General features: G+C 38.5%; 1 protein-coding gene across 1 annotated transcript in view; it reads right to left on the bottom strand.

The window, feature by feature from the left end:
• Positions 1-17,500, bottom strand: part of Col4a3 (collagen type IV alpha 3 chain) — a 136,431-nt gene that overhangs the window by 25,854 nt on the left and 93,077 nt on the right. Inside the window, 12 exon segments of the mRNA XM_087209266.1 lie at positions 425-538; positions 889-1,039; positions 1,615-1,712; positions 2,672-2,773; positions 3,382-3,474; positions 5,425-5,593; positions 7,301-7,483; positions 8,269-8,339; positions 11,228-11,323; positions 11,766-11,858; positions 14,573-14,737; positions 16,653-16,688. Coding sequence (XP_087065392.1) covers positions 425-538; positions 889-1,039; positions 1,615-1,712; positions 2,672-2,773; positions 3,382-3,474; positions 5,425-5,593; positions 7,301-7,483; positions 8,269-8,339; positions 11,228-11,323; positions 11,766-11,858; positions 14,573-14,737; positions 16,653-16,688 — 1,371 coding nt within the window.

Raw genomic sequence — 17,500 nt, 5'->3', positions numbered from 1 at the left:
AATCAGCTACATAGTTTAGCCTGGAACTTGCTAAACCAGTATCTTTGCATACATTTTTTGTATTGTATAGTAAGAAATTAACTACCTCAATATATTTATGGAAGGACTAAAAGTAAAACATTGTCTAGGAGTTTATGTATATAAATACATACGTAAATCATCTATTTAATGTCTTTGGTATTCATATTTTCTTACATAAAAGATATAAGCCAGTTCAAAATATTAACTTCAGGTCTGCTCCTCTATAGGTCGTATACACAAAGTCCTTAATAGCAAGTTTCTGAAATAACATTTCTTATTGAACACCACTCAGGATTTGTTTGTTGGTGGACCATTTCCATGTTAAAAGAGCAAAATACAAAGCCAGAGGCCCTCGAGGCCCTCATCACCTGTCCACCTGGCGCCTCAGACTCTGCCCTCCTACCTGGTTCCCCTTTTAATCCATTTAAGCCTGGAAGTCCTTGGGCTCCCCTGGGCCCCTCTGTGCATATTCCTGGGGGTCCCCTTACTCCAGGTGGTCCAGGCTCCCCTGGATCTCCTACAAAAGAGAATTCAAGACTACATTTAGTTACCAAAACTCAAGCTCCTAGTGTTGCCCAAGGGTTAGGGTTAGGGTTAGGACCCAAGCTCCAGACATTCTTCTCCACCAAATCAGACCTACATTTAATTTCATTAATGTTCCTGTTATGGAGGGGGGGAAAAGGAAAGAAGAAAAGGAAGAATAAATGTACGGCAGTCACATCGACTGGGAAATAGTCCTTATAGAGTCTATTCATTGCACCAGAAGGTTTTTGAAGATTCTTTCGTTCAGTGAGCAACTACACATTCAGTTTGCTGCATTTCAGCCCAGCTCACGCCAGAGAAAACTAATCATACTTGTTATTGTACCTCGAGATCCAACCAGCCCTTGTTTTCCTGGAATTCCAGGAAGACCCACAAGTCCAGGGAGTCCAATTTCTCCATTTTCCCCTGAATCGCCTCTTTCTCCTGGAAAACCTGGTGCTCCTGGCTCTCCAGGGCTTGCTAGTCCTGGTTCTCCCTGTGGCACAGAAACAATGTTAGTTTTACCACATGCTGCTTGGAAGTCCTCATCGATATTGGCTGGTCTTAGGGCTATTTGGAATAACCTGTCTGTTATGGATGCTCTAAGTCCCTTTCCCAGTCAGCACCACTCAATCCATCTTCCCTTCTCAACTCTAGTTGCTTACTTTGCTGTAAAATTATGCTTAATGATGTGTCAGGATCTGTAACCTCTGTCTTTTGAGAAGACTATGGGATTCTCTGTAAATAAAGAAAAATCTACACATCTTTACTTTCGATGGTTATTCTCCTAGGCACCCACACTTCTTTCTAGAGTGCTTTCATTTTATACACTCTAATGTTCACGAAGCCACTGAGGAAGAAGGAGATGCAAACTTGCCTTCTACCACCTGCTATTTTCCTTTCTACAGGGAAGATGGCCCAGAGAAACTTAAAAAGTTAGTACCTTCACCATCTATGAATTCACTGATAATTTCTACACTCACAGTATCCCACCTGGCCTGGCATCCTAACTCACCAATTGTGGTTACCCTTCTCCCTCCCCCAAGTCAGGTGAGTTTTAATGCTGTAGACCTTGGCTCCCAGGAAGCCTGGCTCTCCAGGTAAGCCAGACTCTCCCATCTCCCCAGGACAACCTGGTGATCCTTTTGTTCCTGGAAAACCTTGATCTCCTGCAGAGAAAAACGAACAAACAATAAACATTGGCTATTAGTCCAAAGATTCTGAGCAGCCTGTCTCTTATTTTGTCTAGTCCACTTAGGCAGCTAGAGGGAAGTGTTTATGTGAAAGTCTGAATGATGACAAAATGAACTGATAAGCAATTAAAAATATTCAGTTCCAAGTCAGACTGTGTTGGGTTCCCAATGCTTAAAAAATCCTTTTTTTCATTTGTACTGTGTAGTGTGGCTATAATTGTGATTTAGCACTTCTTCAAACCCACAGATGCTGCTTGGCCATTTAATCAGCTTTATATTTGAAGTCTATTTATCCAAACAGTGTCCTGCTAAATGCACGTATGACCCAGATTAAGGCAGAAAGCTTTTCGCAACAGCATTTAAAAGCTTTTATAGTAACAATTAGGTGTGTGTGTGTGTGTGTGTGCACACTGGGGACTGAACCCAGGTCTTGGCTAATACTGAGCACATGGTCTGCCACTAGCTGTACCCCCAGTTTTATTTGTGATATAATTCATTTCTTATTTTAAAAAAGGAATGTAAAAGTGAAAGGTATAAATGTAAAAAGCTCAAAACTAAAGGAAAAAAATCCTGATAATCCCACAATCAAGAAGAATTATTATTGGGCTGTGAATGTATCTCAGTGGTAGAGTGCTTGCCTGCCCTTCATGAGTCCCCTGGTTCAATGTCCAACACTACAGAAAAAAAGTCACTATTATCATTTTAGTGAATTTCCTTTCAGGTTTTTTATGAATTAAAAAATATGATTGAAATTAGGTTAAAAAATCAATGTAAATTCTGTCTTTTCACCTTATATTGTTGTAAGATTTTTAAGACTCATGGAAAGCATTCTGTTTTAAAAGCTATTATAGATATTGCCTCTTTTATTCACCATACATATTTATGACTTCTAAATGCATACAATGAACCTTACATTTTTAAAAGTCTTAATTCACCTTTCAGGCCAGGAGGCCCAGGAAATCCAATTCCGGGAATTCCAGGTTCTCCCTTAGGTCCAGGAAGGCCAGGATCACATTTCCCCATGGATCCAGGGATACCTTGAAAACACACCCACTTGTTTTAAAAGAAAATGCCTAAATTCTCGGTGTCATCCTAGCCTTTGTGGAAATAAAGAAATCATTTTAACACAATCCCAGTTGTATATGCTTCCTATACACCTCTGCCCAACGACTAATTATTAGGAGCTTGAAAGCATTTTTAAAAGTTTGTTTTAACTCCTGAAGGTATTCTAAATATCACAAACTATATGTCTTCTGATATGCATGCAGAATTCAGTTTTGGATCACATTAGCCAAAATTAAGTTTCAAATGAATGTGTTATAGAGAATTTCTAATTAACCACTAATTAGGCATTGTTGGCTTTCCCACCAAAAATCCACGAAGACAGTTCGGCTTGAGAATTCCTATTAATTATATCCATTCTCCTTTGAAACTTTTACATCAGAAACACTGGAAGAACAATTTGGATAACCTCAAAGGAAAACAGCAAGTCCCCTGCCTATTTGTTTATCTGACAGGGCTTTGGGCTGTGCTGTTTTTTGGAGCCAATACATGTATCTTTTCTTTATAATACTGACAGTATTTTTCCAGGAGAGTTGGGTGCTATCTGGTGTCATGCACCAAGCTTGACAAAAGGAGTACTCACCAGGTGGACCTTGGTGGCCAGCATGGCCAGGGGGCCCTGGAGGTCCTGGGGGCCCCAGGATTGGTGTTGAAATGCTGGGTTCTCCCTTAGGACCTTAAGAAAGTTTGGGATCATAAGATTAGGGTGCCTATTGAAGCTTTTCTTGGATAACAGGAGGGAAATATGATTATAAGGAGTTTACAAACATATCCTAAGTAAAATAAAAATAATGTTTCCACAGTCTTCAAAACTAGTTTAGGGATGACTAGCCATAGAAACTTTCTCATTCAATCAATAAATATTTACGAACATCTGCTATTGTCCAAGCTTTGTTTTAATTCATAGCCCTATAAGCCAGTCTAATGAATAAGCACATATTTCCAAAAATTCATAACATGAAATTAATTTGGTGAATCCTGATAGGATATTTATATTTTGGGTGACTAGTTTTCATAGGAAGGCAATGTGGTATTGACCAGGGCAGTAAGTGTGCACTAATGTATTGATCTGGGTCTGAAGCTCGCCATTACTGCTCATAAATAAATGTGGGTTTAGGCACATTTCTTAATCCCTCTTTGTCTGTCATGTGGAAAATGATAAGTATCTGGCAGATCAGGATTCAAGAAAATGTCCTGATTGCAGTGGCCAACATTACACCAGAGTGGTTAGTCTTGTTAATATGTTTACAGAAAAAAAATATGGTTTTGTGATGGGAAAATTTGTTAATGATATATTTTGGCAATGAGGTTTTCTATGGAAGAGTCATATTTAGAGAGAACAGAAGAGAGGTGGATGATGGATTACAAAAGGAGACAATAAACATTTTCTGTAATTGATTTAGGCTTTGTGGTCTTGATCTTTGTTACAAGTGTCCAGGTCTGCCATCATGGCATGAAAGCAGCCAGAGATAATGCATAAATGAATGAGTGTGACTGTAAGCCAATACAATTTATGTGTGGACACTGTAAATTGGATTTCATAAATTTTTAATGTGTCAAAAATACTCTTACATTTAAAAAATTATTTTAAAATGTGAAACTATTCTTAGCTTATGAACCATACAAACCAGTGAGAACTGGATTGTGGGATTACTTTGGTAATCCCTGGACTGCAACAGCAGCCTCCAAAGTAGGGCATAAAAAAGTAAATAAATATATAAAATACATTATCATATAACATTATTATATATAATAATGCACTTAATATGATATATTATAATATATAATATTACAATATATGTATTATATATAATTATATATTATACAGTACATATGTAATTATAAAATAAGCTTTATATATGTATGGACAGAAATGATGCATTCACTTTATAATATACACATGAATACTATGGAAATGTACCCTTAAAAATTTTTACTAATGACACTATATAGCATGATTTGGAGACCATAGGCTTATTGGATTGCACTCTTTAAAGTGACTTTAAAAGTGAACAAATGACCATGTGGCCTTATTAAAACTCTCTGTGCCATGTTATTTCATCTTCTGCCATATTCTCAGCCACAAATACTAAAGACCTGATTTCTCCTGAATACAGAATTATCTTCAGTACCTGGAGTTACCAGAAGTTGCCTGGACTTTGAGACTATTATCAGACAACTTTTCTTCTTTTAGTTTAGATATTCTAAAGTTTTACTTATAACATGCCTACTAAATTACAGATCAAAAAGAACACATTGGCCATAGTATTGTTGGGTCCTTGAGGCCTAGAGAAGGCTTCTTGAGATTAGGTTAGGTTCTTGGCTTTGATTCCCCTTGGTGAATCATAACTGAATTCTGCTTAACCCTTAGGATCTGCTCATCCCATAAATTTATACAAGAAATACATGCTATCCTAGGAAATCCTAGCTGAATTGCTCACTAATAGGTAAAAGTAGATTATCTCTGACATATTCTATCTATCCTACTCCAGTGTCTATGAGTTGACATATTCTATTTGCTAGAAACAAGTTTATATACATATACTGCTTAGTCTTGAAGGGGCTTTTTCAGCCCTGAGAGCCATCCACCCATAGGAAAACAGGACTGGAAAGAAAACTAACCAACCGGCTTTTCCAGGCGGTCCCAGGGCTCCAGGGACTCCTTGGGTACCCTTTGGACCCTGCTCTCCCTGGGGTCCATAGCCAGGTGGTCCAGCTGGTCCTGCAGGTCCTGGGGACCCAGGGGGGCCAGGATCTCCCAGAGGACCCTGGTCTCCCTTCTCACCACTCAGGGCCTGTGACAATAGGAATGCGTTTGAATTGTGCTTCATTCCAGAGTTTCTGTATTACAGGCTCATCTCACTACAATACGAAAAGCAGCTAGACTGTCACTGAGAAGCCCTTGAATTAAAAAGCAGTTGGCATTTGCTGGGATTTATTACTGAAATAAGAGTTCTATAGGCTTCTGTTGCTTTGTGCAATATTGGAATTCAGCAATATTGTATGATCTTGCAATGTCTCGAGTCTCACTTAAGATGCGCTACAAGGACATGGTTCCAGTATAATAATAGCCTCTAAAACTAAGTTCAAATTGGTCCACAGCTCAAACAGCTTTTGAGGTGATGTTCATGTTACTGGTACCTTTCTAAAATAAAACCAGCACAGCCACCTTTTATTTGCATAGTTTGCAGTTTTCACCAGGTATCTTTATTACCAAGGCAATACTCTACCTGTATGATTTTTCTCTCAAAAAAGTCTATTTTTCAAAAATTCATATACACTGTAACTTTGAAAATAAGTTCTTTGTTTGAAAGAAGTTGAGTTTGACAAAATAATACAAGTCCTCTTCTTGCCAAATATGGCACTCAGAAATAAATTTGACTAAAGTTTTCATTGTTCAATATAATTGGACAGCTAAATGGTATTTTTTCTTTTTCTTTTTCTTTTTTTTTTTTTTTTTGGTACCAGGGATCAAACTCGGGTCCTTGCGCTTGTGCAGCAGGTGGTGAAACCACTGAGCTAAATCCCCGGCCACATTTTTTCTTTTTTTTTAATAATGATAAGACCTGACTCAATGAATCACCTCTTTGACTTTCTCTTATTTATTTCTGGAGCATCTTTACAGGAATTCAAAAAGGAAATGTAGTGGGATGCAAACAGGAAAGTCATATGAACACTACTAGTATTAGATCAAAAGAATTCTACATATTGGCCTTCTTTGAGCAAGACTATCACGAAGTGGACAGCCCAGGGTTGAACCAAGTAGGAGCTGAGAAATCCTGATCCTGTAGATGCTCCCAGGAAACATTGTTTACCAGAAAATTTATATTCACTACATGTTGGAGAGTCACATTCATATTATGATATTAAAGAGTCTGTAAATGAATCTGTCAATTTACTCACCAATTCTTCCCAATCTGTTCAAGGTAGGACCCTTTTTATTGGATAAATCTGATTAACCTTGGCAGAAACTGGTATTTCATAGAATAGTTGAGGCAAACTACTCCCAGATCCATTGCGAGAGGTTCTTAGCTTCTTGCTCCATGACATTTTAACATCTAGATCTGGTGGGCATTTACTCTTAATTGAACGTATGAGAAATGTTATCCCATGAAAAGAATCAAATTTACGTAAGTTGAAATATTTTGGTTTTTTTTTTAACTTTTTTAAGTTGAAATATTTTAAATGGAAAAACATTTGCTGTCTTTGAGTGCAATATTCTTTTTCTACATTTCTACATTTATTTTTACTTGAAAAATGAACCTTGCCTCAAAATGTTTACTAAAAAATTTCCTCTATTAGTCATATTTCTGAGCTTCTTTATAAGCTCATTTGATATAAATATTGTAAATATTTGCTTGGGTAACTGCTGCTAATTTGAAGACACCTCACTCTGCAGCTAGAACGATGAACCATCTTTCGGCAGGAACTCATTGATCTGTTAACTTCTCAGCACCTCATCTTTGAGGAGAGTAACTGGGTTAAGGCTGCTAAATACCAACCGGTTGGCCTCGAGGTCCTGGTAATCCTTTCCGTCCTGGAGTCCCAGGGATTCCATCCAGCCCCTTTCTCCCTGGTGGCCCTCTGAGGCCAGGATCCCCCAGGGCACCCACTTGCCCCTGGGGCTGAGGTGTTTCACCTTTTCGTCCTTTAAATCCTGGAGCTCCAGGAGCACCTGGGAATCCCTAGGGTGGGACAGAAATGAGTCTGCCTTGTGTTTTGATAGAGGGGTCCTGTGTCCGGCTTAAAAACAGTGTCATCAAGAACTGCTCAATTTCAACGAACATGGATTATTTTTTACACACAGTTTCTTTGGTTCACAAATACGACTTTAAATTATTTGTTCATTTTGCTTTGTTTTTAACTTCCAAAACTGGAAAAGAAATCAGTTAAATACTATAATATGATACAATAAACACAAGAATAAAATTCAATGTGATACAACAAGCACCATTCAGATATTTGATTATTGATCAATTTTAATATGCATCTTTGAATAATTTGATGATATATATTCATATATAACTTTCCAGTTCATAACAAGCAATATTTTAATATTTTAAACATCTTTATTTTATTGAGGTATAATTTACACACCCTAAAATTTATCCTTCGTAAGAGTGCAATTTAATGATTTGTAGTAAGTGTACAGAATTATGCCACAATAACCACAAAGTTAAAAAATACACACATTACTATCATTCCCCTATTTCCGTTAATCTTAATCCCTCTTCCCACCTTCAACTCCAGGCAATGATTGATCTGCCTTTTTCTTTGATACCATTTAAAATGATTTATAAATTTATTAATTCATTCCTTATTCATCCATTTAATCAATAATACTTACCATTTGCCAATTAAACACCTACAGTTTGCCACATAAAGCTATAATCTCTGTGTGCTGTGACCTTATTTTCAGGGTGTTAATCTTTTCAAATGAAACTAGCACTTTAGAACCATGAAATCTTACCGGAAATCCTGGGGCACCTGCACTTCCTGGGGACCCTGGAGTTCCTTTCATGCCAGCTGTTCCTTGTCCTCCTGCAAAGCAATGCATTATCAACTGTGGACACCAACTCTTAGCAGCCACTATGATGCAGTATATGAAGAAAGTGGGTATTTCTTATGAATGAAGAAAGGCCATTCTTATCATAAAATATATACTGCAATAGACAGCAGGAATCACTACTGCTATAAGATAATGTGAAAAACAAGAGCACTTAGATCAGCTTCCTAGCATTCTCATCTTTATAACTTTAGGTACATGTTTTTATTTTTTCTGGCATTAAAAGTAATATATGCTCATTGTAAGGAAATTACACAGAAAGATGAGACTAAAAATCAGCCATAAATCTACCATAAGAAGATAGTTCGTTTAGTTTTAATGTATATTAGTCAAACTTTTATGTCCTTCAATGCTTAAGATATTTATATATATCTTATACATGTATTATCTTATATATTATATTTTATATAAATTATATATGATATATATAACTATATATAAGATATATAATTATAGTATATAATTATATACTCTTATCTTTTTTATATAATATATAATTATATATATTATATATATAATTTTGGAATCACTCTCTACATATCAATAAATACAGATTTGTAGCTTCATTTAAAATGGCTACTTAGTAGCCTATTGTGTGGATGAGACATACTTGTTTGGTTAACTGGTGTTTTTAGACACTTAGGTGTTTTTAAAAAACTTTTAGCTACTGTAAACAATGCTATGATAAATATCTCTGGATATTTAGTTTTCCAAGTTAGTCTCCAAGTTTATATAATTATTTCCTTTACAATAAATTCTAAAAATAATAAATATAATAAATTCTAACTACAAGGCCAAATGGGCACACAATTTTCTAAGGCTTTGGATTTTCTTGTCAAATTGCATTTGACTGCAAGTGTGTATTTATTATGGGTATTTAAATATCTCTGGAAAGCTGATCTTTTTAATGATCTCTTGGATGGCTCTCAGGTCATTCAACAAATGCTTATCTGGGTTCTATTTTTTGCAAGACCCTGAGCCAGGATATATTTTTATAGCAATCCGAAGCGTTGTGCTGATTGCACAACTTCTTTGAGCTCTTCCTGTCCATGTCACATGTGTAGAAACTAAACACAGTAATGCAACTGGTCCATCCTTCTACTTTGGCCCAGAAGTGAGACTCAAGGGAAGTACAGGAAGATACAGATTTTGAAAATCTTTTATTCTTTGTCTCCTTTCTCACTCTCCCTCCCTGTTCTTGGGTTAGTAGAAGAACATTTCCCCCCAGAGACGTGGGTGCTGCGTAGACGTGGCAGGAGGAGTGGTGCTCCCTTTCCTCACAGCGTCATGCCTGGGAGTTACAGCAGTGGCAGCCATTGCAGAGCAGTGGAGCCCTTTATAAAGGAGAAGTGGGCGGGACCTGAGGGTGGCAAAGATCACTGCCCAGCTACGTAAGACTATGGCCATGTGCCCACAGCCATGTGCTGGCCACGTGACCCTGACTGGCCATGTGCCCACAGCCAACACCATTAATTCTTCTGCTTTGTACTGTCTCAGCCTCCAAAAGACTCTACGCCCTCGCACACATCTACAAGCAGTGCGAATGTGATGACCTTACCTCCAGGGTGCTAGGCAGACCTCTGGGCTAACTTTTCTCAAAGGGCAGCCCCTGAGGAGGCAGGTGACAGTGCAGCAGTTGAGTGATAAGGGCAAAAGCATGTCTCTGGAGGAGAATGTCTGCATTAGATTCCAAGCTCCCCCACTTAGTACTGTATCACCTTGTGCCTCAGCTTCCTATCTGCTGAATGGGATTCAGGATAGCACCTACGGTGCGACCGAGATGAGAAACAAAGGAACAGAGCCTTATAGACACTGAGTCCGGTACATGCACACTGACCGAGGGCTCTGGGACTTGGACTCTTACTGGTAAAGGATAAATAAACTGAGTGGTGTATGAAGACCAAGGTGTTGATGGAAGATCACAGACTGTGTGTGACACCACAGGAAAGTCCCAGAGCAGCCAAGGAGAAGGGACAGAGGAAACAAACCAGCACAGAAAGACTTTGCCTACTTGCAAGTTCTGCCCACTGCCAGTCCTCTGATCAAGGGAAGGGCAGCTTGTCAAGCAGACAGCGTTGAGGTGCAAAGTCTTGACTGGGCGGAGAGGTTGCCCAGGGAAGGCCTGAGACAGGCTTTACGTGTCCTCAGTAATTTGGTCTATGAAGTGTTTGTTTTCTTTCCTTCCAAAATTGGTTTAACAGATAATAGCAGATTCTAAAATCTTGAGATTTCCAATGAACATCCTGATTTATTTCTTCTTGTGAAAAAGGGGAAGATTTATCAAGACAGTGTTTAAAATGTTGGAAAGTACAGTAGGCTGGAGCTGAGTGACTCATGTCCAACTTAAATGTGCCTTCCATTTACTGCAACCACCACCCTATATTGTCCCCAGCACAAGGATAGGATTGTAAGTTTTTCTTTTTTATTAATTTTATTGGTACATTTTAGGTATACAATATAAGGGGTTGTAATTTTTATTGCAGTTGTATCCATAAGAAGAAGGTGAAATACTGTATATGCCCATGACTATCAAAAATGAGAACATGAGAAAATGAATTAAGAGGCCACGTATGTTCAATATGGTTGCTTCATTGCAGTTACACGCTGGTTTCCAGGAGGAATCTGTGTTCACAGTTCCTAGATAATGTAATATTTTGCTAGCACTCAGCAACTAAACTGGATCAACGAAAAAATACCAGCTTTTATATGATTTGGGCTGACTTTATTTTAACAGAGTATGTTTTTCAATTTCTCCCTAAGTTTATCAGGGCATCTAGCAATATAATACCATTTTTAAAATTTCCAAATGAGTTTACTCTTCTAGCCTTGCAAAAACACAGATTTGTGAGCACATTTTTCATACCTGGGATTCCTTTGACACCATCTAACCCTGGAAATCCTGGGAGACCCGGAGGCCCTGGGATACAGGGGCATTGTACACACAGAAGCCCTGGTTCTCCTGCAATGAGAGTCTGTGTGCGTTACTTATAAACCACACTAAGTCCTCAGGACAGCAGATACTTTCCATTCATGCAATCATTTGTTACACTTAAAATTTTTTTACATCAAGAAAATCACGTAGGATATTATACTTACTAATAACAAAAATCATATATCTGATTACTTTTTTGTTCTGAGCTGTACAGTTCTGACAGGGGAAATTCCAAGAACCTAGCACAAAACAGTGACTACTTCAGGGCTTCTCTCCCTACTTGAAAAGTAAAACACTTTGTAAGGCCATCCAACAACTTATGGTATGCTAAATGAATCACTGATTTCTAGACACATGCTAATTTTTTTAGGTCATCCCTAACTGGCTGCTGTTTAGGATCAGTCTGGAGGGAAAAGTTGGTGAGAATGATGGCTTAGTCTAATAGAAGAGCACTATTCATTGAACCAACCTTTGGACCCACCGACTCCTGGAATTCCTGGAGACCCTGCTGGACCTGGCAGTCCACGGTCACCAGGTAAACCTTTGCGAAAGATGATATTACCTATAAAAAGACAACAGCAAAGGCATTTTTTGGTGTGTTTTTTCCAATTAGAAAATGCTTTAATGTATGGATTATTTTATAGGCATTTTATCATCTTTGTATTGGAAGACCTTAGAAGTTTATCTGCCACTAAAACGGCTGCTGCATGCTGACCAGCTCTTCCCTCCATGTTACACAGATATGTGTGTGTGTGTGAATGTGTGTGTGTGTTAGCATGCTTTGATACAGACGTGGTTGTTCTTTGAAAGCTCATTATATGACATTTTTGTCACATAACCAACCTGTGTTATCTTATTCAATGCCTCCAATTATTCCAAGGCCATCCTGTTAGCATCTTGAGGCCAAAGATGAAATCTCATTCTTCCATCTTGGATACTGTGTATTTTCCTGATATAGTATAGATGCTTAATACATACAGAGGAGGAAATGGATTCTGGTTCGAGATCATGTCATCTCCTCATTGCTTATCCACATCAATTAAACTTGTCACTCTTAAAGTCATTCACATTCGTCTGCTAACTATAACATTGCATTAAACAGATCATTCTCTTAAACTGGTATGATATGTTCTGTGACCTAATATTTGTCCTTGCCACTTCAAATATAGGTAGAAGGCAACATTTACAAACAGTACCTATAGCTGCCCCAAATTTCAGAGCAACAGGGTAGCAGTGGAAACATTTAATCAGAACATGGTATGTATTGTATTATGTTTGCTCAACTAGGAAAAGAATGCCAATTTTATGATCTAATTTTTTGCACCTTTTTTTTCTTTTTCAGACAGGATCTTGATCTGTACTCCATTCTGGTCTGCAGCGCAGTATGTCACCCAGGCTGGCCTCAAATTCTTGATCCTCAACCTCTCAAGTACTGAGAGTACAGGTGTGCAAAACTTTACCTGGCTGGGATTACAGGTGTGCACCACTTTATCTGGCTGTTTTCTCCATCAAGATGCTTGGATAGTCATCTTGAAGCAGTCAAATCTGATGGCAGTTTTACACTTAACACAGACTTACATGTACGTTTGTACTATATTTTACAAATGTACACCTATATTTGTATCTATTTACTACATTTCCAGAGTCCTTTCATATCTAATTCAACAAATAATTTGAGCACCTAAACTGTCCCAGCTCTTTTAATACACAAACAAGACTTAGTCTCTGAACTTTTGGAAAAGGCTCTGATTACTGTCGGGGAAACTGATAATTTTACAGTCAGGATAAATGTGGGTGCTCTGGGGTGTGGGCTCAGCAAGTCTCCTGGGAGTTGAACTTGAAGCTGCACCCAGAAGGACAGACAGGTGTTACTTCGAGAAGGGAAGGTTGAGCCTTCGAGGATCTGGGCAGAGAGGGACCCAGGTGCCCCTCCCAGGGGCAGGCCCCAGGTCAGATCTCAGCTTTGGTATTCACTAGCTGTGCCAGCTTTGCACACTGGTCTTGTCATCTGATCCACAAAGATGCTAAACCTACATCCTGAAAGAGACTTGAAGGACTTTGTAATTGTTTAAAAAAAAAAAATCCCTGGCATAGAGTAAAGAGTTTTAATTTGGTTTAGTTTCGCTTTGTTTTCCACATGCAGCCCCACCTAGCTAGACAGGTGTGTACCTTTTTATTAATGGAATAAGGACTTAAATTGTGTTTGTTCTAAATGAAATTTTTTTCCTATAATCAGACACTTCATTATCTTATTAAGAAAATTTCATGTTATTCTTTTGGATTTTCTAAGTTTAGAATCATATTTTCTATGAATAATAAATGGCTCTTTCTTCTAAAGAAACAAATTTTAAAAACCCTCATACATAAAAGATTCCTAAGAAGTCTTAGAAGAGTGGAGTATGAAACGCAGAACCTTCCCAGGGTTAGGGTACTGGGGTTAAATGCAGCAGTGAGCCGGGTGTGTGGGCACATGTTTGTAGCTCCAGCACTTGGGGAGGCTGAGGTGGAAAGATCGCAAGTTTGAGCCCAGCCTGATCAACTTAGTGACCTAGTGAAACCCTGTCTCAAAAGTAAATTACCAAAAAGGGCTGGTGTAGCTTAATGCAAAAGCCCTGGGTTCAATCCCAACAAAACCCTGATCTTTACGTTCACAAAGATCTATTGCACCTATGCGCACTTCAGCCCACACAGCTCTGCAGTCTCTGAGCCACTGCACCCCCACCCGACAGGACCCTTGGCCTCCTGCCCTGAAGATTCCTTCTGATGCCTAGGCATGGGATGCCCAGGGAACCATGCAGACACTGCCTGAAAATGTGCATGCATGTTTGAGGGGTCCAGGGGGTTAGTCCCATCCTGTAGGGTAAAGCTGTGACTGGCGGGAAGCAGGAGCTGGTGATAAATTCTTGCCTCTTCCTCCCTGGGGAGAGACTGTCCTGAGACAGCTTCTTGGGAGATACACTGTAGGGGCTGAACAAGCAGCAGCACTCGCCCAAGGCCGACTTAAACCAGCTCTCTTGGCCTATTTCCCTCCCTTGTCCCTGCCTCCCCCTGCTCTGCTTTATGAGGAGCTCAGGGGAAGACTTGGAGGTATTTGCATAGTCGTCACTGCACCATAGTTTCTTCCACAGATAGCTACTGACCTGAAATGCCATTGGAAGATTGCTCGGAAAATCCATACAGACCAATGGGAATCGGGGGGTGGAGTTTATGGTCCCTGATCTGTACACACCTGTCATGGGACAATGTACAATGAAGGCTCCCCTAATACATCTTTACCTGGAGATCCTGGAGGTCCTGGTGGCCCTGCAGTGCCTGGTGAACCAGGACAGCCTGGGGACCCGGGAGGCCCTACTGAGTCCTCTCCTGGGGTCCCTTGCTCCCCTTTGCTTCCTTTCAAGCCAGGCCATCCAGGGGCTCCTTGGAGGCCAGGCCTCGATGATCCTAGGAGAAAATAATAAGTTGTGGTACTTTAACTTCTTTCCTGATGAATATATATTTTTCAGTTGAAAAAGTGATATTCTTATTTACCATGGAGAAATATGTAAAGCATATAAAATAAAAGGTGATTATTCTTGCTTTCTTCACCTGTGGCCTTGTTAAATTAGACCACACTAGGTCAAAGCAGAACATTCCATTTCAACATGTAATTTAAGTATTGTTTTATAAGGAATTGAAAAGAGTTTGAGGGACACTAGAGACTTTTTACTTATAAAGACTTATGCAAAATTCTTCCATATATTCTATTTTGCTCATTTTTTAAATTAAAGATTAAAGTCAGTGCCCCAGTGGAAAGAGATAAAAAGCTGTAGTTGGGGCTGGGGATTTAGCTCAGTGGTTTTGCCACCTGCTGCGCAAGCGCAAAGACCCGAGTTCGATCCCCGGTACCAAAAAAAAAAGCTGAAGTTGGACTTAATTCCTGCCATTTGTCTTAGGCATAAAAGGGGGCAGAGGAGCCAGCCCTCTCCTAGGAAAGAAATCAGGACAAAGGCGGTATAAGCATCACCATAATCCTGAAGTAGCAAGGAAATGAGGAGGGAGCAGTTTTGAGTCTCTGCCTTGCAAACATTTAAACTATTAGGAAGGGAGATATCACCACCAAATGGCTGAGAAACCAGCGGGGGTAATGTCTGATCATTTCTTATGATTTGAGCATAAAGGCTAATCATCTGATTGACATGTGTTTCCAAACTTACAATTTTCCACTCACTGGGATCAGTTCATTGCTAAGGGACCTCAATCTTTGGCCAGACCTCTAAAATACATTTTTGCATATTCCAACTTAAATAGATACCCACTGTTAGCAGTTTGATGTGCATTTTTCTATGTATGCACAGGTGCACACGATTTTTTTCCATTTATGCATTTTTTACAGTGTGATTTAGTATACATCTACTTCTTTGATCTAATTGATTTTTAATTAAGAATTAAATGAAATAGTTCAATATATGGCCTTATATAAAGAAAAATTTATAATTAATAGGAGGGAACCCACTATACTGATTTATCAAGTATTTTTTTCCTTTTTAATTTTGTTTTCATTTTTAAAAAATGCAGTACAGTTCTAATACAGTTCCTTTATAGACCTATTCCTAATCCTGTTCTGTCTCTCTCAAAAGGAAAACATTTGAATGACTCACACATTAAAATTTAAAACTTTTTTTTCCCATTAAGTCTATTGGTACATTTTAGTTATAAAATACAGTTACATTCATCATTGGGATCGTGTACCTTTACATGATATATCTTGGTTCTTATTTTTTCCCCTTCCCCTGCCCTCCCTTCACCCCCTCCACCCTTCCCTAATTGCAAAGACTTTGTTTCCATTTTTTTCCTTTTCTCATATTTTTTCTTTTCCCTTCTTTCCTTTCTCCTACCCCTCCCATTTCCCCTGCTCTTTCAGACCTTTTCTTCCTATTACACAATATCAATTATACATAAAATTTAAAGCTTTACAGAAAAAAATATAACAAGTATCTTTATGCAACTTGTGATACATAATGAAAACTATTGTTTTCAGCCAACCTAATTACTATAATATTACTGTTTCCTATTTCTGTCTCTCCTCTGAGGTTCAAGGTCTCAACTCATATCCCAAAGTTACTGTGAAAATTCCCTGACAATAAGGCCCTTATACTTAGTTAAGACCACTGAGAAGTAAAAAGGAGAATTTCTATATCAATCTGTATCAACTTCTGCTTTCTTTCCCACCATTGGCCACAAAGATAACAAGAAGATAGAAATATATTTAGATCAATTAGCAGAACATGGGTCTTACATAAATAATACAAACTTAAGAGAGAGCAGTATACTCTTTTAAATGGCATTTCTACTTGTACTCCACAAATCAGGGACATACCAGGGCTTCCGGGAACTCCAGGGGGACCCCTAGGACCTATGAATATATAACATTAATTCGTTAGTTATAAAGAATAAATGTTCCTCTGTCCATTTTTGTAATCTTGAGTGACATTATAATAGCCAATGTAATAAAGAATTTTTATATTTTCCCCCTACTGTCCCACGGATAAATATTAGGAAATGTCACCTTTTTAGACAAACCAAAGAGGAAACATTCATAGATGTCCAAGCCTCAAAAATAAATAAAGCCACCTGGTCATCTTCACATAATTCAGCAGAGATTTGCTACTGGCCTGGTCACCTTGGTGACCTTGGTGGGAGTTCAGATGAGAGAACAGCAAACACCACTGGGATACCAAAGACATACAGTTTGACTTTATGTTTCATCTCAGATTGCTTCTAGCTATAGTAGTCTATATCGAATAATATATGTTTATATGAGTTATTTATGGAAGAATACCAGATATGTAGATACAGATATGCTGGTGTCTATAATAAATACATAATACACTGAAAAATTTTACTCTTTTAAGTAAAATTCTCTTGAATTTCACTTATATTAATAATTTGCCTAGATCAGTGATTCTCTTCCTGGTCGAACATTAGAATAATTTGGGGAGATTTCACAATCTCCCCAAGGCCCCAATCTCTCCAAAGCCCTCCTCCATACAATAAAAGCAGACTGTGTTATGGTTTAGATCCAGAATGTCCCCTCAAAGCCTCATGTGTTCAGATGCGGAGCTTTTGGAAGGTACTTGCTACGATCATCAGCACTGAATGTACGGTTAAGAGGTGAGGTCTGGTCAGAAGAGGCTCTTCCTACTTTCTCTGCTTCCTAACTGTCAT

This window comes from Heterocephalus glaber, unplaced genomic scaffold (assembly GCF_053883595.1).
Source record: "Heterocephalus glaber isolate CG9 unplaced genomic scaffold, H.glaber_assembly_v1.0 deba00001004, whole genome shotgun sequence".
Lineage (NCBI taxonomy): Eukaryota > Metazoa > Chordata > Mammalia > Rodentia > Bathyergidae > Heterocephalus > Heterocephalus glaber.
Note: the sequence above shows the minus strand (reverse complement) of the source record. Positions and strands in the feature narration are given on the sequence as shown.